At 37.9% G+C, this 27418-nt stretch overlaps 1 protein-coding gene across 1 annotated transcript in view; it reads right to left on the bottom strand.

The window, feature by feature from the left end:
- Positions 1-613: 613 nt before the first annotated feature.
- MUC5AC (mucin 5AC, oligomeric mucus/gel-forming) overlaps positions 614-27418 on the bottom strand; it is a 77765-nt gene continuing 50960 nt past the window's right edge. The window contains exons 32-49 of the mRNA XM_087716401.1: positions 27165-27376; positions 23503-23674; positions 23100-23350; positions 20469-20652; positions 17914-18118; positions 14906-15084; positions 14125-14194; positions 12129-12223; positions 10743-10774; positions 9610-9790; positions 8440-8544; positions 7019-7059; positions 6171-6284; positions 5937-6035; positions 5094-5219; positions 3309-3354; positions 2778-2889; positions 614-1997 (exon numbers count right to left, since the gene is read on the bottom strand). Of these exons, the coding sequence (XP_087572527.1) occupies positions 1682-1997; positions 2778-2889; positions 3309-3354; positions 5094-5219; positions 5937-6035; positions 6171-6284; positions 7019-7059; positions 8440-8544; positions 9610-9790; positions 10743-10774; positions 12129-12223; positions 14125-14194; positions 14906-15084; positions 17914-18118; positions 20469-20652; positions 23100-23350; positions 23503-23674; positions 27165-27376 (2540 nt within the window). The 3' untranslated portion in view covers positions 614-1681. The remainder of the gene's footprint in view (positions 1998-2777; positions 2890-3308; positions 3355-5093; positions 5220-5936; positions 6036-6170; positions 6285-7018; positions 7060-8439; positions 8545-9609; positions 9791-10742; positions 10775-12128; positions 12224-14124; positions 14195-14905; positions 15085-17913; positions 18119-20468; positions 20653-23099; positions 23351-23502; positions 23675-27164; positions 27377-27418) is intronic.

The raw sequence follows: 27418 nt of genomic DNA, 5'->3' as shown, positions 1-27418 counted from the left end.
GTTTTTGGGCATTTATTTCTAGTTTTCAGCAAAAAATGCCAATTGAGTAAAATAGATTTGCTTAATGAACATAGGGTGTTCACAGAATGAATCCTGCAAACTGTCACATAGTTACCCATTTAATAACTGTAATGACTTACAGCTGTAATTCTGGCTCGATTATGGCTATAAATTGAGAATTACTTCAGAGGTGGGTTGTTCCCGGTTCAGCCCAGATTGGTTGAACCAGTAGTAGCAGTGTTGGGAGTCTCCGCCCACCTGGACACTTCTGCCCATGCGCAGAAGCATCACACACCCGAACTGGTAGTAAAAAAATTGACAACCTACCACTGGATTACTTGTACTCTTGGAATACACTCCTTGTGTTCTTTGCTTGTCTCTTTCAGGAACAACCCCACCCCCTTCCCACCACTCCAATGAGGCAGCACAGAAGTTGGAAGGATGATGGTAATTTCTGTATTAAGCAATGCAAAATAGAAATATTCATGGGACAATAGGAATAATATTGTTCTGTGAACAAATGTGCTCTTTGGCTATTTGAAGTATATTACTAATGAAGTGAAATGAGATACTTATTTGGTATGGTGTAGTTGACACACATACAAGAAGCATATCCCCTGCAAAATGTTGTAATTTTATTAATCATTTTTGAGCAACAAATATCAAGTATAAAAGATGAAAATTTCCCTCAACCAGACATTAGTTGATAGACAGTAGAGCACTTATTCAGAAGAAAATATCCCTGAAAATCTATTTTCTGAAAACAAATAAATAGTAATTTGATGTTTGAAAACAATTCGCTAACTTAGAACAGAAATTCTAAGTTCTATTATTGTTATTTATTACTTTGGTTTACAAAAATTCTCCAATGACCTTTTGGTGTGCATATGCTTATGTTAGTCCATTCTGTAAACAATTACAAAAATAATCCAGATCCTCATACAACTACTATGCTGATGGTATCATGTAAACAGTCTTCTTCAGCAGCAGCCACACTTCACGTTTTTTTCCCCTTCTTGCAATAGTAATAAATCTACAAAGAATCCCACATCATTATATAGCCTGTCTCATATTTGGAAAGAGTAGGAAAAAAATGAAGTTTGTAGAAAAAGGAATTTGGAAGCACAGTTAGAAAAATTATGTCAGAGAACTGAGAGCTACGCTTGCCATTTTAGCAAATACCAACCAATGTTTTTGTCAGGTGCAACAGAGATGAATTGGATCAAAATCCTACTCAGTTTCCAGATCATGCCTGGCTTCTGTCAGCTAGTGTTAAAAACTCCACCAGTCTTAATTAAAATAGTACTACCTGTCACTTAATGCAGGAATTGTCACTTCTCAAGCGAAGATCCCAAACCAAACTAATACATCCTTTTTATTTCTTCACCCCCAACTCCAATTATTGACACCAAGCCCTTTTCCCCTCCATCTCCAAGTTTTTTTTTAAACTCATATAGTCTCAGTTGAGCCTACAGCCAAGAAAAGGTCAGGATATTTCAGAATGCATGGCTTGCAGAAGAGAAAATCTTTCCTTGAAGAGTAGATAGAGGAAATATTTGGTTGGATGTTGCTTGAGCATAACTTTTACATTTTATTACATTTTATTCAATTTTGGGTCACTTTTTGGAAATGTTTAGACTGGTCCTGAGGGTCCTTTTCATTCCTGCTGCAGCTTTTATTCTTACTGCTTCTTCTGCTGCTGCTGTTCCAGCTGCTGCTGCTGCTGCTGATCCAGCTGCTGTTGCTGATCCAGCTGCTGCTGTTGCTGCTGTTCTTGCTGCTGCTGCTGTGGTGGGAAGGTGAACATTTCTTGCTGATCTGGTGCGGGAGTGAACATATTGCACTCACTCTTGACACACTCACACTCGTCAACATGCAGGTAAGAATAATCCATGGTGATATCACCGTCGCAAATCAAGGTCACTTGCTTCTTTGTAGTCTTTCGCTCTTGACAACACGTGCATGTATGATCCATCATGTTTGCTTTATATGAGTACCTGAATGGTGAAAGCAAATTGAGGTTGAGATGAGCGGCTGCAGGATGAAGTCCGCTACCCTTCACCAATCATTATTTGGTTTCATCAGGTTTTGTCTTCTCAATGCCATTTTGCATAGCGTTGGGCAGTCAAAACATTATAACCTACAGTAGGTAACTCTGTGGCTTGTGGATTCAACTCTCAGAATTCCTCACACAGCATGGATGACTGAGGAATTCTGGGAGTTGAAGTCCACAAGTCTTAACGTTGCCAACATTGGAGACCCCTGACTTACAGTATCTCTATCAATGGAATCAGTTTTGGGGTCCTTCATATTATTACTGTTGATGGGCAATCATAGCGTTTTTCATTCCTCCTCCCTATTCATTGTTGGAACTCTCTCCTCTCACTTACCTACTTGCTTCTACCTTTCCTTTGACATTTGCCAGACATCACATCTCCCATTTGTTGATCATCTGCCATTTTTCTCTCTCTCAAGGAATGGGAGCTAGGTCTGCACCCTGATCTATCTAAAACTACCTTAAATAGAATTCCATCTACACTGGGAATAATTTAAGATGCTGGGCAATGCACCAGCAATGAAATCGAATCTTAGCTGAACTTCCATTTCCCATGTTGAAAGTTGAAATTAAAATGACATCTGGACTACTTTGCAGATATCCTAAGAACCAAATCTTAGATAGTTTCTTTGCATTCATATCTCAGGGCATACAAAGATTTTTTTTAACAGTTGTTTCACAATGAGCAACCAAAGATGCAATAAAATTCAATGTTACTTACTTTGAAAAACTGTCACATTGGCCTTCACAGTATGTTACTACAATAGGTGAAGAAGATTCACAGCCATTGTGTTTTATTATTTTGGTGATATTTGTTACTGTACAGTTTTCAGCTTGAGAGTGGAAGAAAAGACAAACAGTAAAAAAAATATTGAGTCTGATCATAAACATAAAACAAACAAACCAAAAATAAAAGAAAGCATACATGTACAGGTAGTCCTTGACTTACAACCACAATTCAGCCCAAAGCAAGACAGTTGTTAAGTGAATTTTGCCCCCTTTTACAACCATTCTTGCCACAGTTATTAAGTGAATCACTGCAGTTTTTAAGTTATTAACACAGTTGTTAAGTGAATCTGGCTTTGGAATAACAGAATGAAAAAGTTGGAAGAGACCTTGCCTATCAACTATAATAAGTGGGCTTGAATAGAATTGAAGTCCTGTGACATCTGAAAGGCCATGGAATAGCAGCACAAACGGCTTTATCACAGATAAAAATCTGAAATTTTTTATTTATGATAATATAACTTACTTCTGCAGATCTTGCAACACCCATCATCAGTGAATGTCACATACTCCTATAAAAATAAAATATTTCAAAATTTAATTTAGGATATTAAAACCATCATTTTCCCCATAAGGGTATCATGTAGGATTAAAATTAGAATTCTTTATTGGCCAAGTGTAATTGGCTAATAAAGACATTTGCGTTAAGCTCTCAGTGTACATACAACAATAGGGATACATCATTATCATGGTCATTGTAAAAATACATTCATCATAAAACATTAGATACAACACTTAGTGATAGTTATGGATACTAAATAGGCAATCAACATAAATCACACTAGGATACCAAATAAAAAACAGTCACAAGCACAAAAATAAAACACAAGCAACAAAGTTATAGTCATAAGAAGATAGAGATAGGTAATAGGAAAGATGAAAATAATTATGGTAATGCTGCATTTCTGGATAGTTTGACAATGTTGTGGTAATCAGTTGTTTAGCAGAGTGGGGGGGGGAAACATGGGGGGGGGGAACTGTCCTTATGTCTAGTTGTTCTGACATGCAGTGCTCTATAGTGTAATTTTGAGGGTAGAAGTTGGAATCATTTATGTTCAGGATGTGAGGGATCTGTAGACATTTTCACAGGCCCTTTTCTAATTTGTGCAGTATACAGATCCTCAATGGAAGGCAGGTTGGTAGTAATTATTTTTTTCTGCAGTTCTAATTATCCGTTGAAGTCTGTGTTTGTCTTGTTTGATTGCAGAGCCAAACCAGACAGTTATAGAGGTGCAGATGACAGACTCAACAATTCCTCTGTAGACAGTTCCTTGGGCAGCCTGAGCTTTCTGGGTTGATGCAGAAAGAACCTTCTTTGTTGTGCTTTTTTGATGATGTATTTGATGTTAGGTGTCCATTTTAGGTCTTGAGATATTATAAAATCTAGAAACTTGATGGTCTCTATTGTTGATACTACGTTGTCTAGCATTGTGACTGGTGATAGTGTAGGAGGGCTTCTCCTAAAATCTACTATGATTTCTACAGTTTTAAGTGGGTTCAGTTCAAGACTGTTCCGGCTGGACCACAAGGCTAGTTGTTCAACCTCCTGTCTGTATGCAGATTTATCGAATGAGACCAATCACTGTTGTATCATTTGCAAATTTTAGTACTTTAACAGAGGGATCCTTTGAGATGTAGTCGTTAGTATAGAGAGAGAAGAGAAGTGCACACAGCCCTGGGGCACCCCTTTGCTAATTGTACAGGTATCTAATGTGATTCTGTCTAGCTTCACCAGCTGCTTCCTATCTGTTAGAAAGCTTATGATCCACTTACAAGTGTGGTCAGGCACAGCTAACTGATTTAGTTTAGGTAGAAGAATAGAACATCAATACAAACAAAAGCAAAACAACAATAGAGCAACAGTCCTAAAAGGATATTATATATCTTGATGCATCTACTTCTTCTATAAATATTATATATGAAACAACGGAAACATTCTCACTAATTCTCTATCTCAGTATTCATTTTGCTTTGAATCCATTGTCTCCTGTAGCGTACTAAAGCTGCGTACTACTGACAATGCCAGCCAATTATTTTACAGTTTTATATAGCTGTTTAGATCACAATGTATTTTAGCAACAGAATGTCAGATTATGGCTAAAGCTTTTGCTTAAATTCATCTAATACAGTTCAGTTGTAAATCTTCCATAATAAACCCAATTAATTCCAACTTAATCTTTTGAAAAAATTCACATTCACCACATAGAATCAAATATGATAAAAGAAAGACTGTTGAATCAGTGAAACTTACAGGCGGGCAATTTGGATCAAATGGAGGGCAGGCTTTCTTGGTAGTGACAAGAACATATTGGTTCTCAATAAGATCACATTCATGTGAAGTACAATTGTTTCCTGGTGGGTACCACGTTTCTCCTGGCTGAAAATAGCCACAATTGTAGTTATTTATTTATTTTAGAAGATAACATAAAAATAACTCATGATCATACATTCATTAATTTCTCAGAGTACAGAACTGGGAATGTGGTGGAGGGTGGCATGCAATTCAGTTAGAGGTGTCCTCAAAATGTGAAACAATAGAAGGGAAAATTTTGCACAGCTGAGGGATACTGGACCGATCCTAGCATTCCTCGACTTACGCTGGATGTGATTTGTTAAATTGGCGCATATGTAGTTTGATGATAACAGTTGACTTGGCATGCACAATGGAAGCTTGGCTGGGGAATCCTATCACAAACTCAGTATAGGTAGTTCTCAACTTACAATCGGGCATTTAGTGACCATTCAATGTTACAGTGCACTCTCAAAAGCTACTAACGATCGCCATTCAAAGTTACAATGGCTGGGCCTTCCCCACAATTATATGACTGCACTTCAGGTTTTTAGCAACTGGCCTATATACATGGCCATTTGCAGCATCCTCTACTCATATGTCTGAGTTTTATGATGGTTTGCCAAAAGCGGGCATTTATTTCTAGTTTTTGGCAAAAAATGGTGCACAGCAAACAATTGGTTTGCTTAATGACCCCGGTGTTTCCTTAGCAACTGCCACAAAAAAGATTGGATCAGTATTAGATGCATGAGTGGATTAAATGTGAATTTGATGAGCAGTGGAGTTCGGAAAATTGTAAGTTACCTTGATCACTTGGGCAGAAGAGGAATCCAATGTCAGAACACAAGCAACCTGCGCACATTGGCCACAGCATTGTCCAGATACTTCCCGATATTCGTAACCCTGTAGTTCAGAAAAATGGGAAACGTTCATAAATCGTAGATTTTTTTTAAATAAGTGGTGAGTAGATGGATAGATTCAGAGAGTTTGAAAGCCATGAAATTTTGTTGTTTAAAAAACAACGACAATGTGGCTTACCAGAGGGCATCTTAGGTCGCATGTCTGAGACACACATTCCACATTGTTTTCCAGACCTTCTTTTTCAGAGCATCTGCATGAGTCACATAATCCTCCTGGTACAACTGCCCCAGGCTGAAGAAGTAGAAAAGTGAAACAGTAATAAATAATTCTAACCTAAATTCATACCTGGAACTACTACAATCAATCTACTTGTGATCTGCTCTTCAGAAAGAGCCATGCTCGATACTTGTATTTTGATCTTTAAGATGTCAGGTGAAGATCTTTTTATTATTATATAATTGTATCACAGCGACCAGTTGTTTCACCGGATTTGGCATTGGTTACTAGTCGGGCCCCACCCAGGGGCCTAGGACGTCGTAACGTATTATTATTATTATTATTATTATTATTATTATTATTATTATTATTATTATTATTATTATTAATTTTACAATAATTCTCACACAATTTGGCGTTTATTTTTATTGTGGTCTTCCTGTGATTTTGAGTGCTGCGTTATAATTGCTTTTGTTCTCACTCTTAATGATTTCATCCTGGTGTATGTTGTAGTTTTGGTTAATCATGGATTGCATAATGTTTTTAATTTCGTGGTATTCCTACAAAGGAACTACATTTGTTGAACAGGATAGAAATATGAAATAAATAATGATAAGGTTGAGGACAAATGCAAATGAGAGCAGGCTTTTATATTTTCAAAAAGGAAGAATTTTACTATTGTCATCCCTGAAAACCTTTAGCAAACTAGAGAAGCAAAAATGATCTCCTACAGGAAAAACACTGTTAACATTGGACTTGAATTAGTTGTTTAAGTGGTGCAATTCTTCATTTTAATGAAAATTACTTACACTGTAGAACTTTCCATCGACAACACAGCCTGGTACTTTCACTGTAGGGCACAAATATAATATTATAATTAATCTTAGCATTTGTTCTCAACAGATCAAATTAACCAAGAAGGAAAAATGACATAAAATGATACAATTTGCTCTTTAAAGTTTTCCTTTTAAGAATGTGTGCAGTCACAAAAAAATGTTTATTTAGCACACAGTACGGAGTAGGAAACTTGAGTAATTTAATCTTTGGGAATTCTAAAGCATTAGGTCTTACCCAATGCATCTCTCAAATAGAGTTTTTTCCTGGTGAGCTCCATATATGCTGAATATTTTGAACAAATATGGCTTAAACAATTTTGCAAGACCTGTTTCAGACCCACTGTTGGAATATACCTATTTGCATTTTTCTTACTGTTACACAACAATATGCAGTGGCATCTAATGACAATGAAAACGATTGCTTCATTTAGAACAGGGGTATCAAACTCAAGGCTCGGGGGCCAAATCCTGCCTGTGGGGTGATAAGATCTGGCCCATGGGGTTGCCCTGGAAACAGCAAAGGACCAGATAGTGGTGTCTCTACCAGCAAAAACAAAAGGTTGCAGGAAGCTGTTGCAGCTGAAAACAGAGCTTAAGAGCTCTTTTTTGCTTGCAGAGGACTTGGGCCACAACAGGCGCCCCCGACACGAGTGGTGCTGAGCTGCTCATGCCCACCCTGGCCACCTGAGGTGAAACACAACCCTGATGTGGCCCTCAATGTAATTGAGTTTGACACCCCTGATTTAGAAGAACAGCTCTTTCTATGACAAATGATAATGCATTGAATTGCTAATGTTAATGTTGATAACGTGTTTTTAAAAAATAGAGATTAATCAGAGTCAGGGTAGAACATATTTTTACAGATTGGGAATAGGCTTCTTTCATCCAGACGTATTTTGTACAAATAGCATCTTTGACAGAAATATTCAGTAACTTTGCTAGAATCACTTTCAGCAAGGTCAGTCAATCTATTTGAGACAGTCCTCACATGATTTAAAGATGGAAGAAACAACCAGTCCCTTTAAAACTGTATGTTGCTAATAGGCTGGCAGCAGAAATGTCGTATATAGGGAATTAAGGATGCCCAACCTCAGAGCCAGTGTAGATCAAATATCAGTTTATACCAGGCAACCAAAACACACACACACACAGAGAGAGAGAGAGAGAGAGAGAGAGAGAGAGAGAGAGAGAGAGAGAGAGAGAGAGAGAGAGAGAGAGAGAGAGACACACAGACACACAGACACACACACACAAAAGAGATCTCCCCTGAAATGGCTTTCCATGAAAGTGGATGAATATACTTTCTGTGTTTTTGCAGGCAGTGGAATATGGGGTAGGAGAGAATATTAAAGCAATACAGCAATTGTTTTTTTTAAAAATAGCTCAATTCCTACCACAAGTGGTGTTAATGCAGCAGCCTCCTGGCAAGTTTTCCGTCTTTAATTCATATCCCAGTGGACAGGTTTCAACAGACCAGGGACAGTGAGTAGTGTTGCATACTGCAGAATGAAAAATAAAAAGGAGAAAGACCAATGGGTGGATTAATACATTTTAATATTTATTAGCATCACTTTATCTACACTTTGTCTTGAGCAAATCATAGAGTGCATTAAGTTATAATGAATCCAGTACATTGTGTATTTAAATAGAAATTTGACCCGTCGTCTTTATAAATTCTGGTGCAATGGTTTACCTTCATTTTTATCAAAACAGAATTGGCGGTAAGTTGCCCAACAGCATAGCTGTATCCTATAAGCATTAGCTTTTGATCTTGTAGAAACTAGAAAGTGCATCTATAGGGTCCTTGGTACTCTCTGAACTTAGTGGATTTCCTTGCAGATGTTTCAGTACCAAATAGTTAACATCAACAGTATACTGAGGATGTTACTTAGTTTGGTAACAAAACAACTGATGTTGTTTTGCAAAAACTGCAAAAACTGCAAAAAACCACCAAGTTCAAAGAGCACCAAGGAGCCTACAGTGCAATCTAGAGCTGAATATATTCTCTTCTAAAGTACTCCTATTTTTTTTTATTCATTACTAAATTTATTTTCTTGCCCATCTCATTTCAAAGCAAATATTTGTAAAGCATACAGATTAACTTCTCTAATATATGATTTATAATACGGAGCCTTGGTTAAACTGAAGCAGCCACTGTAATCTAACCAGAGGTGGGCTCCTACCTATTCAGTCGGGTTCAGCCAAATAGGTAGTAACTCCGGTGGTCATGTGACCATACCGGTTCTATGATCGGCAGCGCCATCTTGATTTTCTGTTCTGCACATGCACCGAACAATCTTCATTAAAATGTAATTTTAATTCATTTTTTAATGTTGTGTGCATGTGCAGATCATTTTAAATGAAGATGCACATGCGTGCAGAGCGCGTGTCTGGTGTGTGTGTGAGCGAAGCAAGAGCATCCGCACAATTTTTTTTACTACCAAACTGGTAGTAATAGCGGCCAGAACCCACCTCTGAATCTGACAAATGAGAGTTTCCAAAATGAAAACTGGCAGGCTAGCTTGGGTTATTTAAGATACAATATTGGTGAAAATTATACTTACCACACTGTTTTTGAGGGCAGCACTTTTCTTCAGGGGTTAATATTGTGATGGGTACAAACCCTTTATAGGAACATTCCACAGGAGTAGCTTTGGTAGGACATGGTTCTTCAATACATTGTACCATAAGAGAATATTCTTCACAAGTACATTTCTGGCAGTTGCTAATCCAGGTTTCTCCAGGCTGTGAAAAGAGATATTTTTAAATATACTATCTATCTATCTATCTATCTATCTATCTATCTATCTATCTATCTATCTATCTATCTATCTATCTATCTATCTATCTATCTATCTATCTATCCATCCATCCATCCATCCATCCATCCATCCATCCATCCATCCATCATCCATCATCCATCATCCATCATCCATCCATCCATCCATCCATCCATCCATCCATCCATCCATCTATCTATCTATCTATCAATCAATATATATGTACACACACATGCTGTACGTATACAAACATATATAGACATGCATAAATACACTATAAATTTCTGTGTTGTGCTTAAGCATCTCTATTGCAGCTGCCATACATTATTGATTTGGAGAAGTGGATTTGGTAACATATGGGGGTAAGAGAGATTTACAAGCAAAAGTGTGCACACTTGGAATAGTGGGTTTTCCTGTTGCTACTTGCAATACAATAGCAGAGTTGGAAGGGACCTTGGAGGTCTTCTAGTCCAACCCCCTGCCTAGGCAGGAAACCTTATACCGTTCCGGACAAAGGCCTATCCAACATCTTCTTAAAGACTTCCAGTGTTGGGGCATTCACAACTTCTGGAGGCAAGCTGTTCCACTGATTAATTGTTCTAACTGTCAGGAAATTTCTCCTCAGTTCTAAGTTGCTTCTCTCCTTGATTAGTTTCCACCCATTGCTTCTTGTTCTACTCTCAGGTGCCTTGAAAAATAGTTTGACTCTCTCTTCTTTGTGGCAACTCCTGAGATATTGGAACACTGCTATCATGACACTGAGGCAATGGATGCATTTTTTTCCTACCTATTTCCTCATTAAAACCCACCAAACATTGAAATTTTTTTTTGAAAAAAATATTTTCCATGAAGCTCCTATTACCCATAGAGTTTCACCCATCTACATTTTATGAAATAATAAAAGCTTTAATACTTACCACTTTGGGTAGCCCATCTGGTCCAGTACAACCTGGAAAAAATGTATATGTATGATATTTTGCACTGAAGAACATCTAAATTTCATTATAATATAACGAACATAATAATGTGTTATTCTGTTTTACACTAGTCAGTGTAGGCAGCTTACAACATTTAAAAACAACACAGAACATTATATAAAACACAGCAATACAGGCAGCAGCTGAGAAACCAAATCAGTCTAGAGAAAGCAATGAGCATATTAAGGTTTCCCCCTCACACAGTAACCCCCATATCTGAAAACATATCCATGGGTTTTCAGAAAGGCTAGCAAGGTCAGATCTACTCTAGTCTCAAGGGGAATTGTGTTCCAAATGGAAAAAGCAGTACACATCTGGCCCACTTCTTGGGTCCCACAAGCTGACTTTTTTTTTTAATTGATAGGATCTACAGCTTACCTCTCCTGCTATATTAATGGGGGGGGGGATACACATGTAACTTGCTTAGAAAGCAAAGGGCCAGTGACTGTTGAGGCTTATGGAATCTAGTGCAATTTCTTTTGTCTCCTGGATAATAATCAAAGGGAAGATGCTAGGAATGCTCAGGTAACCTGAGCTTCAGATAGCACAAAGAAAGTTGTGGGTCCATTTTGTAGATTTCATGGGCAAATAATAACAGACAATGCTGATCCATTGCTAAGTGATACTTATAGAGGGATTATCATACAATTTTTAGAATGTATTTGTGGAGGGGAAAAATCCTCTGTTGAACAAAACCGTCTCTGTGTGAAAGAAGACTGTATTTTTTTATAAATCTTGCATATTCATGCAAATGTTCTTCAGGATCTTTTACTCAGTTTTGTGCACTGCAGTTGATGGATATAAATCAGGCCTCCTTAACTATGGTAAATGTTTCACATGTCCATATTACTGGGTCTATGGGTTTTGATCCATCCATCATTTATTATTTAAGTGATTATCTCCTTTCAATGAATAATTTCTGATCTTCTTTCCTGGAAACGACTGAAATCACATCTAGCTGGCTGGTCTGTCCAGCAGTCTCTTTGCATTATGTTATCCTCCACTTTTAGAACATAATAGAATAACAGAGTTGGAAGGGACCTTGGAGGTCTTCTAGTCCAACCCCCTGCTTAGGCTGGAAACCCTACATCACTTCAGACAAATGGTTATCCAACATTTTTTTAAAAACCTTCCATTGTTGGGGCATTCACAACTTCTGGAGGCAAGCTGTTCCACTGATTAATTGTTCTGTCAGGAAATTTCTCCTTAATTCTAAGTTGCTTCTCTCCTTGATTAGTTTCCACCCATTGCTTCTTGTTCTACCCTCAGGTGCTTGACTCCCTCTTCTCTGTGGCAGCCCCTGAGATTTTCTTAAAGAACACTTACCACAATCAGAGACACAGATATCTCTGTAGGTACTGAAGAGTTTGGTTCCATTTTTACAGAAGCAACCTTCTGTTATTCCAATCTGTGGAGGACCACTTCAATGAAAAAGAAGCACAGATTAGAATGGTAGCTGCACCCAACATTGTGAACAACCACACAGTGTATGCAACTAATAAGAATGAAGGAAGGAATTAGGTTATATATGGTCAACACAACTTCCTTTGAAATTGCTCACATTGATGTAACCGCCATTAATCATCAACATTTCATCTTCCCTGTGAGAGAACTAGTCATGATAAAAGAGGAATCTCAAGTCCATGAGGTTCAAACCCATGGCAGTAGACTAATTTTTAACACAGGTTAAAATTTATGAATTATGAAACCATGACTGAAATAAATCCATAGAATTGTTCTTGCATCTATAGAAGAATACATTTTCCCTGATAAAGTGGAAAGGAGAATTCTTATTTTGTTTGGTAATTAGTTCCACTATCAAAGTGCTCATACTATCAAGACACTTTTCCTAGCATGGAGTCTTTCTGTATCTTAAAACCATTGTTTTGTATCTTGCTCTTTAAAAATGATAGATAATAAACCTCACTGGCTTCTTTATAAAGGCCTGAATCAGGTGTTTGAACAGAGATATTATGTCTCCTAGTCAATCCTTTTCCTCAAGGTTAAATACATTGTGTTCCTTCATTCCTCATTAAGTTTGTTTCTAATCCTCTGTTCAATTCCATTGCTCATGTCTATCCACATCTCTGCCCAGTTCCAATTTAACTGATCTAATGTGATGCCAGAGCTGAACACCATAGTCAAAGGGAATGTCTACATAATGAAGAAAATTATTTCACATGATCTGGAAATTTTGTTTGCAACAATCCAGCGTAAAATTATATTGCTTTTCAAAAGTCACATCATTTTGCTAAGTCATAGTCAATTTATGATCAATTCAACTACTTTTTCATCCATGGTTTTCTAAAAGGCAATCCTTTTATACTTCTAGGCATATTCTTTTTTCTTTCTAAGTGATTTATTTTGCATTTTTTCCTATAAAATTCCATTCTGTTGGTTTCCTCCCATTTCTCCAAACCCCTTGGTACCATTTTGCTAGTTTTATATCATCTGCAAATCTGATAACTAAATCATTCAGCTAAATCATTAATGGAAACTTTGAACGGTACTGGCTTCCTGCTTGATACCTTCTATTTTGATGAAGAACTACTGATGTGCTCAAAGTGCAGTGATCTAAAGCAAATTGTGGTTCCAGCTAATGACGTGACATCTTGCCCATATTTAACTAATCAGTTGGCTAATCAGAATATCAGGTATTGCTTTGTCAAATGATATGCTGAAATAAAGAGTCCAGCACTGAACAACAGAAGTTACCCAATGAGCATACTCAAAATGGTTTAATCTGGCAAGATTTACTTTGGACCAAATCCATGCTAACTTCTTCTAGTAGTGATGGCTTTGCTTTCAAGGTGTTTGGCCATTTTGGGATCTGCCTCTAGAACGTTCCAGACTGAGTAATCTGTAGTTTTCTTGCTCCCTTTCTAAAGATAACCTTTGTTCTCCTCTCCCCCCCCCCACCCATGGTACTTCATTTGGTCTTCAGGATTTCTGAAAAATAATTGCACATTCAAAATAACAGTAACTTCTACCATTTAATCACCCTATTCTGAAATTTGTAAGTGTACAATATCAGGAGGTAGTTCCTTGCTATTATGCTTGACCTGGAATATAGTTAATTCATGCAGCTCTTTGCAATTGCCTAAATCTGAGCACAATTAGCTCCTTATTTATTTTTCTTTCTCTTGCCTTTTTCTTAGCCTCTTGTTATTCTTTTCATTTTCACTGAAGAGCTGCTTCCTTACTCTTCCTTCTGAATGTAATAAAAATCATTGCACTTATGTAGTTTAAATGCACACTCAATATGTTGTTCATTTCATCATGACAATTATAAACGTTCACAGCTCTTTTGAGTTTTACTAACCTGTTATCACAGGTGGGAGGATGGATGGGGCCACATGGATAGTATACTTTATCTGTAGGGCAGCTAAAGGCTGTAAATGATAAGAGAAAAATGTTCATCATAATATAGAAATGGATTTTCCATATATTTTGCATTTGGAAAAAAGTTTCAGTACAACTTTTTTTCTCATTATCTTTCCATCCATTATTCAATTTACACATGGGGAACAAAAGAAGAAAAATAAAACACTCCAGGAACTACAACAATAACATTTATTAACAGCATGAACATTCATACTGCTGTAAATTGCCTAGACTAGAGTCATTTAGATGAGATGGGCAGTGTAAAGCATAAGTTATAATTAATTAAAATTGAATAATATGACTATAAAATTATTAATTGATTATTATTAAAAAAGCCAATGATTCCAACCACATGCATCTATTATTTTTCACATAATTTTGGCTTTGTTCACATACACAAACATACATACCAACTTTTTGTATAAATGTGCCTGAAGCTGGACATATTTCTTTCATATCACAGTTTTAAATGAAATACATTGTCTATCTGGAAGAATGGTGGTTGAATATTCTTGTGTTTATTAAGAAAATGTTTAATTGGTAAAAAAATCAGAGCTTCTTTCTAGTACCCCTTTTTCTTTCAGCATCACTTTTTTGAGTGTCATGCCAAATTCTCACTGAAGATATATTTAAAAAGCTCAAAATAAGGAAGGAAGGAAGAAAGAAATTATCATATAATAAGCAAACATAGTAAGATGCCTTGATATTCCAGAACTTACGGCATTCATCATTGGTCTTCCCTCGCCAGTCGATACAAACACCTTTAGAGGCACAGAGAGAAGCATATATCTCTAATCCTGAACATTGCATGGAGACATTTTTCATACGGCAAGCATCATAGAGGCAGCCTTGGAAGTAGGAATCCGGGGGTATGATCTTATGGCACTCAGAGAAGATGCTGCAAACATACAAGAGGTACTTGTAAAATAAATATCTCTGAATAAGTACGCATTGATTTACTCATTTAATTGAAGCTTCTTTTAAATCATGGAACTATTCTAAATGAAAAATGAAAGGGAAAGATTGAAAAAAAATCAAGACCATGGAATTTCTGGTACCAAAGAACCTTCCCCAAGGGTTAGACTATGAAGTTTTCCAGGTATAAAATCTTTCCAAAATCTATCTATTATAAAAGGACGGTTTCTGGAGTTCTGTGAACTTTCAGTGATTCTACATCAGGGGTAGTCAACCTTTTTATATCTACCGCCCACTTTTGTATTTCTGTTAGTAGTAAAATTTTCTAACCGCCCACCGGTTCCATAGTAATGGTGATTTATAAAATAGGGAAGTAACTTTACTTTATAAAATTTATAAAGCAGAGTTACAGCAAACCCCTACCGCCCACTATGAAAGTTGGAACGCCCACTGGTGGGCAGTAGGGACCAGGTTGACTACCATTGTTCTACATGATGTACAAATGTACATTAAACCAACATAATGGAAAGGATTTAAAGAACATTTTACTACATATTAGTTACAATTCATACCACATTTTTGAGCACTTTTTAATTAGCAACCATGCAGGTGTTATAATTGTGGGAGATATACCATTTGAGAAGGATTGTCTTTTTGTACATTATTTAACATTGGAGGCATTTAATGTAAAGGGAGCAAGGAACCTGCCCTTGTTCTCTTTCTTGTTGGTTTGATTTTCTCGAAGTATACTCCAGAAGTATACTCTTAGAAGTGCCATTCATCCCACTTCCTACTTAGCCCTATTATAACTTCTTCCTTCTCCTTCTTTGCTCCCATCTTTATCCCAAACTGACAGAAAATAAAATCACATTTTCTTTTCTTATTAACATATTGTCATAAACAGTTTTAATGTTCTTTTGGATTTTGAACATCTTTTTCTAGATCCTTGTAATGGACTTGATTCCACTAACATTTGCATCCAAATTGGATCCTGGTGAATGACTTGAGGGATTGTAACTAAAGTTATTTAAAAAAAAACCTCTGCAATATCTTTAGAAAATAGATTTTTCTGGTTGAGGCTGAGTTACCCTCTCTTCTAGTTTTCTGCTTGTGGGTTTATATATGGATGTAAAATGGCATAGCTGGATAGGTTATGCCTGCATTTCCAGGCCAAGCTTGCTAAGTGAAATGTGAGAATGTTTAGAATGTGACCCAAACTGTCCAATATAGAACTCTGCTCTTGTGAAATCTAATCTTATCCATGCTTGTTCACCAATCAGTTTGTATAGACTAGCAGCTTTATACTCTATTGTAGCCTTTTCTCAAATCTTCTACCCTGGATGAACTTTTGAAATAATTTTCAGGTGTCAGGGATGCTCTGCATAAAATTATATCTTAAGCTAGCTTTGTGTACACACACACACACACACACACACACACACACACACACACACACACACACACACAATGTCTTGTAGAAATTATCCCATGTAACTCTAATTGAGAAAGGCTGCTCCACTATATGGCCCATCAAACAAAACTAATTACTGCAAAGATCTAAATTTTGGTAGAATTTTCTATTGTATCATACTCAAATTTATAGACTAAGATAATGCATTTAGTTGAAAGAGAAACAGAAAGAATTTTCTTTTCATCAGAGGATATTGGTCAGAATCCATAAACAGGATTCTTTGAGTGAAAACAGTTTCTGCTTAGCATCAGGATTTGTCTCTGCTATTGGAGCTTCCATCAATCCTTCAAAATCTACTGGAAGATTCCTAAATCTTTGTAGCAGATTTGAAAATGTGCAAAGGACTGGATAGGTAAGAAGGATAATGGAATTTATGATACTTCGAAAAAACCAACAACCTTGTTTAATCCACCAATATGATTATACTAGATGACCTATATCCTGTTTGGTCATAGTCTCAGAAATATTTCCTCTTCTAAACAGAGAAACAAAATGATGAACATGTGTATGGAGATTCTCAGTCCTCTAGGTCATGGCTGTCCAAGATGCACCTGGACTTTCTGATTTTTCTTTGAAGATGTTTCACTTCTCATACAAGAAGCAAATTGGTGTGAGTCTTCTTGGAACTGTTGAATTGTTTCTAAAACACAGTCTTTTCAACTGTTCCAATTTGCACCACTCAGGTAACTTTCAGGTGACCCAGATAAACCTCCAGGGGACCTTAATGACCCACTAAAAGAATACAAACTCCAGCTGCCTGCAAGGAGTATAAATCCTTCTATTCCCCACCATTCAGTCAGAGCTGAAGAAGCTTCTTGGATGAGAGGTGAAACATCTTCAAAGAACAGCCAGAAAGTCCAGTTGCCTCTTGGGGAAAAAAACACCTTTGGGACAAAATGACCAACAGTTGGCAAAACAAGGGTGTGAACCAGGGCAACTTTTGACTTCCCGCCAGTTTTATCATTGAGTTTCCTTGTGGGAATGTGGGAGGAACATCGAAAATGTCCCTTCCCCTCCCCTCTCAATAGGGAGATAAATGGCTAAATGGCTGGGTGGGAGAGGGAAGGAGAGAGGGATTGCAAAACTGGCTGGGACACTGTCATAGAATGTTGAAAATGAAGTTCATGTGACTGCAGTAGCAATCCAGCAGCACTGAAACAGCCACAATTTTTGCAATTTCATTCTCCAGGAATTTGCATGCCTTCTGTAAGTTACCACATTTGAGGTACCTTGGTTTAAAAACTGTTGTTCTGCTAGGTTAAAGATAGTGAAACAAGGCTTTTAGTAGTATCTATATTCACTGGATGGCAAAAAATGAATATAAAATAATTCCTATCTTACTCATTCAAAATAAGGGAACAGAGAGGAGCTGCACTACATATTTCCGGTGAAGGTGTTGAAATTTGAGATGGTACAGGTGGTGTTGGTCCAAAGCAGTAATCCTTGTTGGGATCAGCCACTTTCCAATGTGCAGCCATTTGGGTGCAATCTGTTACTTCACCATTTGGTAAGCGACATTCATCTCTTTTATTGTTAGTGCAAGTACCTGGGAAAATAACATGAAAACATATGTAGAGGACAAAACATTTGTGATCTCAGGCCAAATAAGCAGTCAACACATCTTGCAAGTATGGAAGAAGTAAAAATATCAGAATGGCTACATAGTTTAGTGACTCAGGCAGTAGAAGTTGTGGGAGAAAGATCAAGCAGAGGAAGTCCCATGGCAAGCAATACCCTGCATGGGCTGTACCAAAAACAGGTAGGTGAAGTGGCAAATATTGGGAAATCCAGCCAGTGGTGGAAAGAGCTGGACTAAAAGACAGCATTGAAGTAATTATCATAGCAGCACAAGAACAGGCACTAAGCACCAGATATCTATGCAGATTCTCAGTCATCCAGGCCATGGTTGTCCCAAAAGTGCTTTTTCAAGAGGCAACTGGACTTTCTGGTTTTTTTTCTTTAGGACATTTCGCTTCTCATCCAAGAAGCTTCTTGACATAAACACCAATTGCCTCTTAAAAAGTATCTTTGGGACAAGCACCAGATATATAGAAGCAGTGGTCTACCCAGGGGTGAAATTCAGTAAGTTCTGACAGGTTCTGGAGAACTTGTAGCTGGCATTTTGAGTAGTTCGGAGAACCAGCAAAAACCACCTCTGACTGACCACAGAGTGGGGTGGGAATGGAGATTTTGCAATATCTTCCCCTGTTATGCCCACCAAGCCATGCCCACAGAACTGATAGTAAAAATAAATTGAATTTCACCACTGGGTCTACCTCACTAGGCAGGACCTGAAATATAGTCTGTGCAGACAGACCTCATTCCAAATCAGAGCGGCAGGGTGTAAGATGAAAGCAGGAACAACATATACTGAATGGCACAAACAAATAGTTGGCACTATATACAGGAACATCTGCATAGTGTATAGTCTAGACACACTCAGGTTCAGATGGGAGATCCCAGAAGGCTGAGGAGAATAACAGTCTTCTGTTATTAGATCTTATACTAGAGGTGGCTTCCTACCAGTTCAGACTGGTTCAGCCAAGTAGGTAGTAACTCGGCTTGCCACACCCCCAAACTGGTTCTATTGCTGATGCTGCCATCTTGATTTTTGGTTTTGCGCATGCACAGAACAATCTCACCAAAAATTTGTGCACCAAATCAGCAGTAATGCTGGCAGCAATCCACCCCTGTCTTATACACATAATATCCTGCGGGATTTCCATATCCAGGCAAGAGAACTGGCCAATTAATCAGACATCAGGGTAGGAGACCAAAAGACAACTTTGGTAATATATGTAGTGGTGCCAAGTGACAACAATATCAGGAAGGAGTATGAGTACCTGGAGAAGTATCAGCACCTGATGGAGGAACTAAAGAGGATGAGGAAAGGAAAGGCCAAAGTGGTCTTAGTGGTGGTAGGAGGAACACTTGGGGATCTGACTCCTAAGCTTGGGGAGTGTCTCCAACAGATCCCAGGAATGACATCAGAACTCTTTGTTCAGAAGAGGGTAGTGCTAAGAACAGCTAAGATCCTGTGCAGTACCTTCAAACTCCCAGGCCTCTAGTAGAGGATCTAATATTGAGGAAGAAACATGCCACCCATAGGGATGAGTGGGATTAGCTTTTTTAACCCCATCGATCCCTTGGATAAAGCAGATAACATGAATCCAATTTTTTTTAGTTCTTTATTCAGTTTCACAATGCTGTTGAAACACTCTCCGGCTTAAGTTTATTTTTCCCCAATAAACAGCATGCACTTTCTTCTGCCAACAGATCACAGCTTAAAAAATAATGGTACCAAAACTTTGAAGCACACTATACCAATGGTGGATTTCTATTTTTTACTACTAGTTTGCGTCTCTTCTGCACATGCACATAGGCATCTGGGTGGGTGGGTGGAGCCTCCCGCCATCATTACTACCAATCTGGGCCGAACCAGGAGCAACCCACCTCTGCACTATACTTACTAGCAAGAGGAAGGTGTTCTACAGTTGTTTGCAAGAGGTTTTTGAGAGAAAATAGGAAGAGAACTTGCCCTCTTTATCATGTGTTAGAGAAGAAGGCAGCTTTTGTCTAGTTAACTATGACAGGCTGTAGAACTGCTTCCAAAGCTTCTAGACTATTTTATTGAATACTCCTAGAAAAAAATATCATTTCTTTTGAGACAAATGATATATTTTTCCATTTTTATTTACAACAGTAATTAGAAGTTCTAATATCCAGGCTGAATGAAAAATAAGTGACATTTTGGCAAGTGAGTCAAGAGTTTACTAGAGAAACAAGCATTTTTCTAAGAGCAAATATATAAAGTGTTGTTTCAACTACTTTATATGCATTATAGTTTGCAATTATTTCATGGAATAGGATTGACAGGATTAAACCATTTTACTTACCACATTGTCCTTCAGTATTGTTGTAAAATTTGCTGAATGGAAGGTTTATAGCGAAGATTACACCACTATAGGTGACAATAGTATCGATTTCAGAAATTTCAACCACCATATTAATACCAATTGTATAGATATAAATGTCATCTTTCTGGAAACTTGACTTGATGAGTTTCCCATTGAAATAGATCTGCATAGAAGAATAATTTTGCATCAGAGAGTAATTTTATATCAGAATTTTTTTTGATTACCCATACTTTTAAACAAATAATGCACATGCATGTTAAAAATTATTATCTACACATTTTGGATAGTTTGCTTATTCCAATTATTAATTAAGAAATATGTATTTTATTTTCTACCAAATAAAATTACTTGATCTTAGTGTGCATGTAACCATGGAAAATCTTAGGGAGGCTGGTTCCCTCATCTGAAATGGCTTTCCAAGGATATAAGCAGGGGTGGGCTTCAAAAAGTTTAGCAAGGGGTTTTCTTCCTGGTTGCTGGGTGGGCATGGCCTAGTCGGCCTCCTGCACTATGGCAGTGGGGAGCATTTTTGCCCTCCCTAGGCACTGGAGGCTTTTCTTGAGCCTCTGGGAGGGGAAAAACAGTCTCCCCAGGATCCGGAGGCCCTTCCCAATCTTCCAGTAGGTTTGTTTTTCACCCTCCCTGAGCCTCCGTGTGTGCCCTGCATTTACCTGCATCCAAAATGGGTTGTATGGGGACTCCTGGGAGAGGAGCGGTGGGGTAGGCAAGGCCAAACAGGAGTGGGATTTGGGGGGTCTCTGAACTGCACAGACTCTTAGCTGGAGGTTCTCCTGAACCTCTGCGAACCCCCTAGCAGCCCACCCCTGGATATAAGACATACATCTGCTAGGAAGGGCCACATAGATCTAGTCACGCTTATGACATACTAAGAGATGCTTTTTCCTCTTTTTCCCCCAGGGATCACTGTGAACCTGAACCTGCTTTAAGACTCTGATTGGCCTTAATTTTTTTGTATCTTTGTATCTCTAAGCAAATCAGACCAAACCAAATAAGTAGTACGTAATTCTCATATTTTTATAATATATCATGATTATTATGTATAAGAATGCTTTGTGCTCTTTTATGCAAAATTAACTTTACATGGCTATATTTCTTAATAAAACCAATAATTAGACATTCCATTTAAGAAATATCAATTCTTTCTTTTACCTCTCTGCTATGTTTCTGAGATTGTTATTTAGACTTAAGATGAATCCACTGTGCATGTTTACAATTTGGTATGTTTCAACCATTACATAAAGTCTGAAATGCTGGGGTGCCTACTCTGCCCCCCCTCCTCCTAGTACTTCTACTACTACTACTATCACCACTACTACCACAGCTGCTGCTGCTGCTGCTGCTACTACTACTACTACTACTACTACTACTACTACTACTACTACAACTATTATATCTTCTTTCATGATTCAAAAAAGTAACCATATTAGATTCTTCACTGTTCTATAAATTGGTTTCAATTTATAGTTGTTATATAGCATTGTAAGTCCTCACACTTACGAATGACAGCTCGGCAGCAGCCAGGCGCGTCTTAGCCAATCAGACGCGCCTGCCAGTTGCCGAGCTGTCAGTCGCGAGACAGCCGAGTATAAAAGGCAGCACAACTCCAACAGCTACCCGATCTACCACATAACTACGGAAGCTATCCGGTCTACTGTTACAAACTATCCAATCTACTGCACAACTATATAGACTGTCCGGTCTACTGTTTGTTTCTGTTACTATCGTTCTTGTTACATTAAAATGGTTACAGTTACCTCAGACGCCTCTGATTCTTCTTCTAGCGATCTAACAATAGTGATCTCCATTACGGATGAAAAGTAGCTTTTCTATCCTTCCTCTTTCTGCTCAGATCGTTAGATTAACATACTGTACTTTTAACTTCATTAATGGCTAAAAGTTTAAACAAATCTCTAGGCATTAATACATGAGAATATAGGTAGTCCTCCACTATGACCACAATTGTGTTCCAAATTTCTGTTTTTAAGTGGGACATTTGTTAAGTGAGTTTTGCTCCATTTTACAATCTTTCTTGCTTTGGTTGTTAAGTGAATCATTGCAGTTGATAGTTTGTAACCTGGCTGTTAAATAAATTTGGCTCACCCATTGACTTCACAAAAGGTGATCACATGACCTTGGGGCACAGCAAAGGTCATAAATATGAATCAGTTGCCAAGCTCTGAAATTTGATCATGTGATCATGGGCATATTGCAAAGGTCATAACTGAAAAACAGTTGTAAGTCACTTTTATCAGTGCTATTGTAACTTTGCACAGTCACTAAATGAACTATTGTAAGTTGAGGACTACCTGTACTGCACTTCCTTATTAAGAAAAAAATATTTCTGAATAAGCAAGACGAGGGTTGCATCCTAAACATTGTACATTTGAATTGAAACATTTTACATGGGGCTAATTGTGGCTAAAATGTGGGAAGATTTTCATTTTCACAGGAGAAGTTCTCACCCTACTGCAATACCTGACACAGATTTGGGGGGGGGGGATTGTTCTAGAGAATCAAAGAAGTTTGAGGAATGAGTGGAGGTTATTGTTCTGCATGTGAATGGCACTGGATCTCACTTTCAAATTTTACCTTGTTAATGTCTATCCCATTAAAGTGTTGGCGAGTTAACACAATGACTGAAGATTTGTAGTATATAATAATAGACTGGTGACAGGAAAGTTGATCTTCTGTGTCACAGTAGTAATTATCAAGAAGGATTTTAAAGTTGTTATATTTTGGTATAATTTCCTGCACCAATACATAAGTACAATTGTCCAAGAAAGTGTAGTAGACTCCATCAAATGTGATAAAGTGAGGATCACCCCAGCCACTACAAATACCTGATAAATAAAAGAAAAAAAAGGTGACAATTAGGATCTTAAAAAATATTGTACCTCGAGATTAATATCAACGAAATAACTCATATATTATCAAAAGTGGATTAAAATTCATCATTACCATAAAGCCATTCAGAAATAACATTTGCACTTACATTCACATTCATAGTGATAACAACATCCATCCTGTGAGAGAATCTTTACTGGTAGGTAGCCATTTTCACAAACAATATTCTGTACTGGTGGACACTCCACTTTGCTTATCATAATATTGTTGTTTCCTAAACAAGTTGCTTTGGTGCAATTTTCTATCCATGTCTCACCCTCCTGGGAATAGTAAAAAAAAAAGTTTATAGTTTGACCCAATACAGCTCTGTGTGCATATTCATATATTTCATACATTAAATTATGTTTCATGAGTAATAAGAAGGGAAGACAACATTTTTCCTCTGTCTAACTGAGATTTGACTTTTGGTCCCTGTTGTGGCCCAGCAGGAGCCATTGGAGATGCAAACAGACTCCAACAGCGAGGGGCCTTATGAGTCGGCTCTGGAAGAGGTGGAGGACCCTGGACAGGGTTCCGACTCCGAGCAGGGCGCAGAGAGGCTGGTGGGCCACCAGAAGGCACCTGAGGCATGGAGCAGCAGTGACGTCAAGCCTTGGAGTAGTGATGAGGAGACAAGGGAGGTGGTCCTGGATGCCAGGCAACGCCGGGCAGCTGGACCGAGAAAACAGTATGCAGTTACAAAAGATAATTGGACTCAGCTGGTTGTAATTAGGCTCCTCTCAAGATTGTATTTAAGGAGGGACTTGGGCAGGAGTCTGATTTGCAGGATTCAACTTCATTCATAACACTGGAGAAGCTATTATCTGTCTATGTCGAAGTCTGAGTTGCTGCCAAGGTTCTTATCTGTTTGTTTATGCTTGGGCTTTCAGCTACCGAAGTTTATGTTTCCTGTTAATTAAAGTGCTATGAAATTCCAGTTAAGCTTGTCTCGGCATTTGTTACAGGATGGAGGAGGGGGTCAGAACAGATCCCTATATTTTATAATTTAATTCAGAAAAATCTTGATGTCACGATCCTTCCTTTCCTTCTTTAAACAAGCTTTTTAGCAAGGAGACACATCTTGGAGAAACATTTGCCCATCTGATGACATTCTGTTTAAGTAACTACCAGATAGAGATAACTTGACATGATATAGGAGGTTAATTTATAATATCCTACTTCCCATTAAACTTCAATTCTGCATCAGTTCAAAGCATCATTTGTATTTCTCTGAGTTGCATAACCTTTCTGACTTAAGTGGAATGCCTGGAATTTGACATTTGTGAAGTTTTACCTCAGCATCCAAAGTCCACATTTTTTAACATTCCTATCTCCTGATCAGGTTGATAAACATGAAGTAGGAACCAAGCTCACTGGGTAAAGTAAACCCCAAAAGAGGACAAACCTGGTTTTAAGATGATCCCATATCAAAAGGATGGATAGACAGGAGGAAAAAATAGATTAAACATCCCAGATGATGTCCATCTACACTACTTTTTCAATGTTCTAGCTAAGCTCCGTCCTGATCTCTTTCCCCCCAAGTAAGCATACATTCTTTGCACCCCACCACCATCACCCTAGAAAAGGGGGAGCTAGTGCCAGGATTTTTTTTAAAAAAAATGAAGTAATAAATACTAATTAAAAGTTATTGCCTCTAAAATACAATTCTGTGTTTGTGCCAAGTCAATCTTGAATCAAAATGGTTTTTAAAATAAGATATATAATATGCAAGCCTAATTGAACCCCATCACTGTACCAGTTGCCAAGTATCCACATTGCAATCACATGACTGTAATAATTGCAACTCTGAGGATCAGACATATGTCTCCTTTTCACTGCTGTTGTAACTCTGAATGGCCTTTAAGTGGTCAGTAAAAAAAGCACTTAATTGCGAAACTATCCAGATATCAAGCATAAATTTCCTTTGTTCCTTGATTTACACTAGTTTTTATAGCACCAAATAAAATGTTTGGTTAGCAATATTGCCCAGATGATGTCACTCCTTAATGCCCTCATTCTCTCACATTGGCTCTTTCCTTAGGACAAGGCATTGCATATCAAATCAGGGTGACCTTCAAGGCTGGTTAGTACTTTGTTTTGAGAATAAAGGCTTCAGAGCAAGTCTTTGCCCCTGGATAGCTATTGTTTCAGAGAGCCATGCCCCTTGCTTTTCTGTTGTAATATAGCAGAAAACAACTAGCAGTCCTAGATCAAGGAAAGTTATTGTGCTGTCCACTGTGCCCTGGTCAGACATCACTTGGTACTCTGTCCAGTTTTGGCACTTCAGTTTAAACGTGATATGACAAATTTGAGTGACTTCAGATAGTGAAGGCTCTGGAAACCAAACCCAATAAGATGTCTAAAAGATAGGGCAAGTTTAATAGAGATTAAAAGCGACATGCGGCAGGAGACTATGTATCTGAAGAGATGGCATAAAGAAAAGGGAGTGAATTCATTTCCTATTGCTCCAGAGCAGGGGTCTCCAACCTTGGCAACTTTAAGTAACTTGTGGACTTCAACTTCCAGACTTCCTCAGCCAGCAAAGCTGGTAGTTGAAGTCTTCTGGTAGTTGAAGTCTTCTGGAAGTTGAAGTCCACAAGTCTTAAAGTTGCCAAGGTTGGAGACCCCTGCTCTAGAGGGCAGGACCATTTTAAATTAATGGGTAAACTACAAGAACGTTCAGGAGACATCAAGAGAAACTTCTTGCTTTCCTGCCTGTGTCACCAAGCAGAAGAGGCTCTCTTGACCTTCTCGGGAAGTTTTCAATTACAGATTGGATGATCAGCTGTCAGATTCACTCTAATGGATCTCACACTAAGCAGGCAATTGAAATAGATGACCTCAACATGTTCTGTTCCAATTCTATGAGTCTATCCCTTTAAGTCTCTTTAAAATGTTTTATATGGTGCATCATGAATGGTATTTGGTAAAAGCTATCCAGGGAGTTTTGGGTATGCTTTAATTCTCCTTCGTTTGGTTTAAAAAACATATTTCCTAGGGGTAATATACTCGATGTCTTCATGATAAAAAGCTAAATTCCATGGCTGTCCCTGTTGTCATTTTGAAAAGATTTACTTCATTGTGTAGAGGTGTCTTTAACCATTCTTCCAATTATATTGCTACATTATAGCATAACTGAACAGATAATTCTATGGTGGTGGTGGGGGGGGGAAGAATTGGAGAGAAAAAAGGGGAAAAAGACAAATGCTAAGCACATTTTGAGTCAGTATCCTATTTCTTCACCTTCATCCCAATTCACTTTACTTCCACTTATATGTATGTATATTCTGCCTGTTATTTTCGTGAAACATATATTTGCAAACAACTATATTTGAATAAAATATATTTTGCTGTACAAGATTCCTTAGTATCAGCAAAGTGCTATACTGTGAGGGAGATAGGTAGTTCTCAAATGTAATAAACACACAAAAGCTGTTCCAGGCAACTTTTAAAAACATGAGCTATCACTTGCTTTCTGTTCGGAAATTGTAATTTGAATCAGTTCATGCTTGTTTCACCTAATTGCTCATAAAGCCTTGCCTTTATAGCACTGTGAGTCTGAAGGCTGGAGATGTATGAAGGAAAAGAGGGATTCTGGGATTCCAAATCGAGTTAGTGCCATGTGCAACCTAAAACTCCAATAGTCACATTTGGAATAGAGAAAGGTTAACTTCTCCTTCCCTAGCCAAAAATATCCAACCTATCTATGGAAAACACATCACACTGAAAACATGATTATCACAGATTACAAAAAAAAACAAAAACCATTACCTCTCGGGGTGGAACAGCATCAGGACAGCCTGGTGGTGGAGTAGTACCAGCAGTACTGGTAGTAGGAGTGGTGGAGACAATTGTGGGAGTTGAGGTGGGTTTGGGTGTAGTTGATAGACATGGCCCTTTATATCTTTCAACGGAACATGTGCTACCACAAATGGCGAAATAAAGGCAGCCATCGCTGTCGGTTTGCTTATAAATAATTTCACCTGGGGCGGGGGGGAGAAACAACAACATTTCAGTAGGATTTG

The sequence above is a fragment of the Thamnophis sirtalis genome, unplaced genomic scaffold, assembly GCF_051295495.1.
Source record: "Thamnophis sirtalis isolate CommonGarterSnake01/CBP01778 unplaced genomic scaffold, rThaSir2_p1.2 scaffold_1, whole genome shotgun sequence".
In the NCBI taxonomy this organism is placed as follows: Eukaryota; Metazoa; Chordata; class Lepidosauria; order Squamata; family Natricidae; genus Thamnophis; species Thamnophis sirtalis.
The sequence above is the reverse complement of the archived record's forward strand: the minus strand, read 5'-3'. Positions and strand labels throughout refer to the sequence as shown.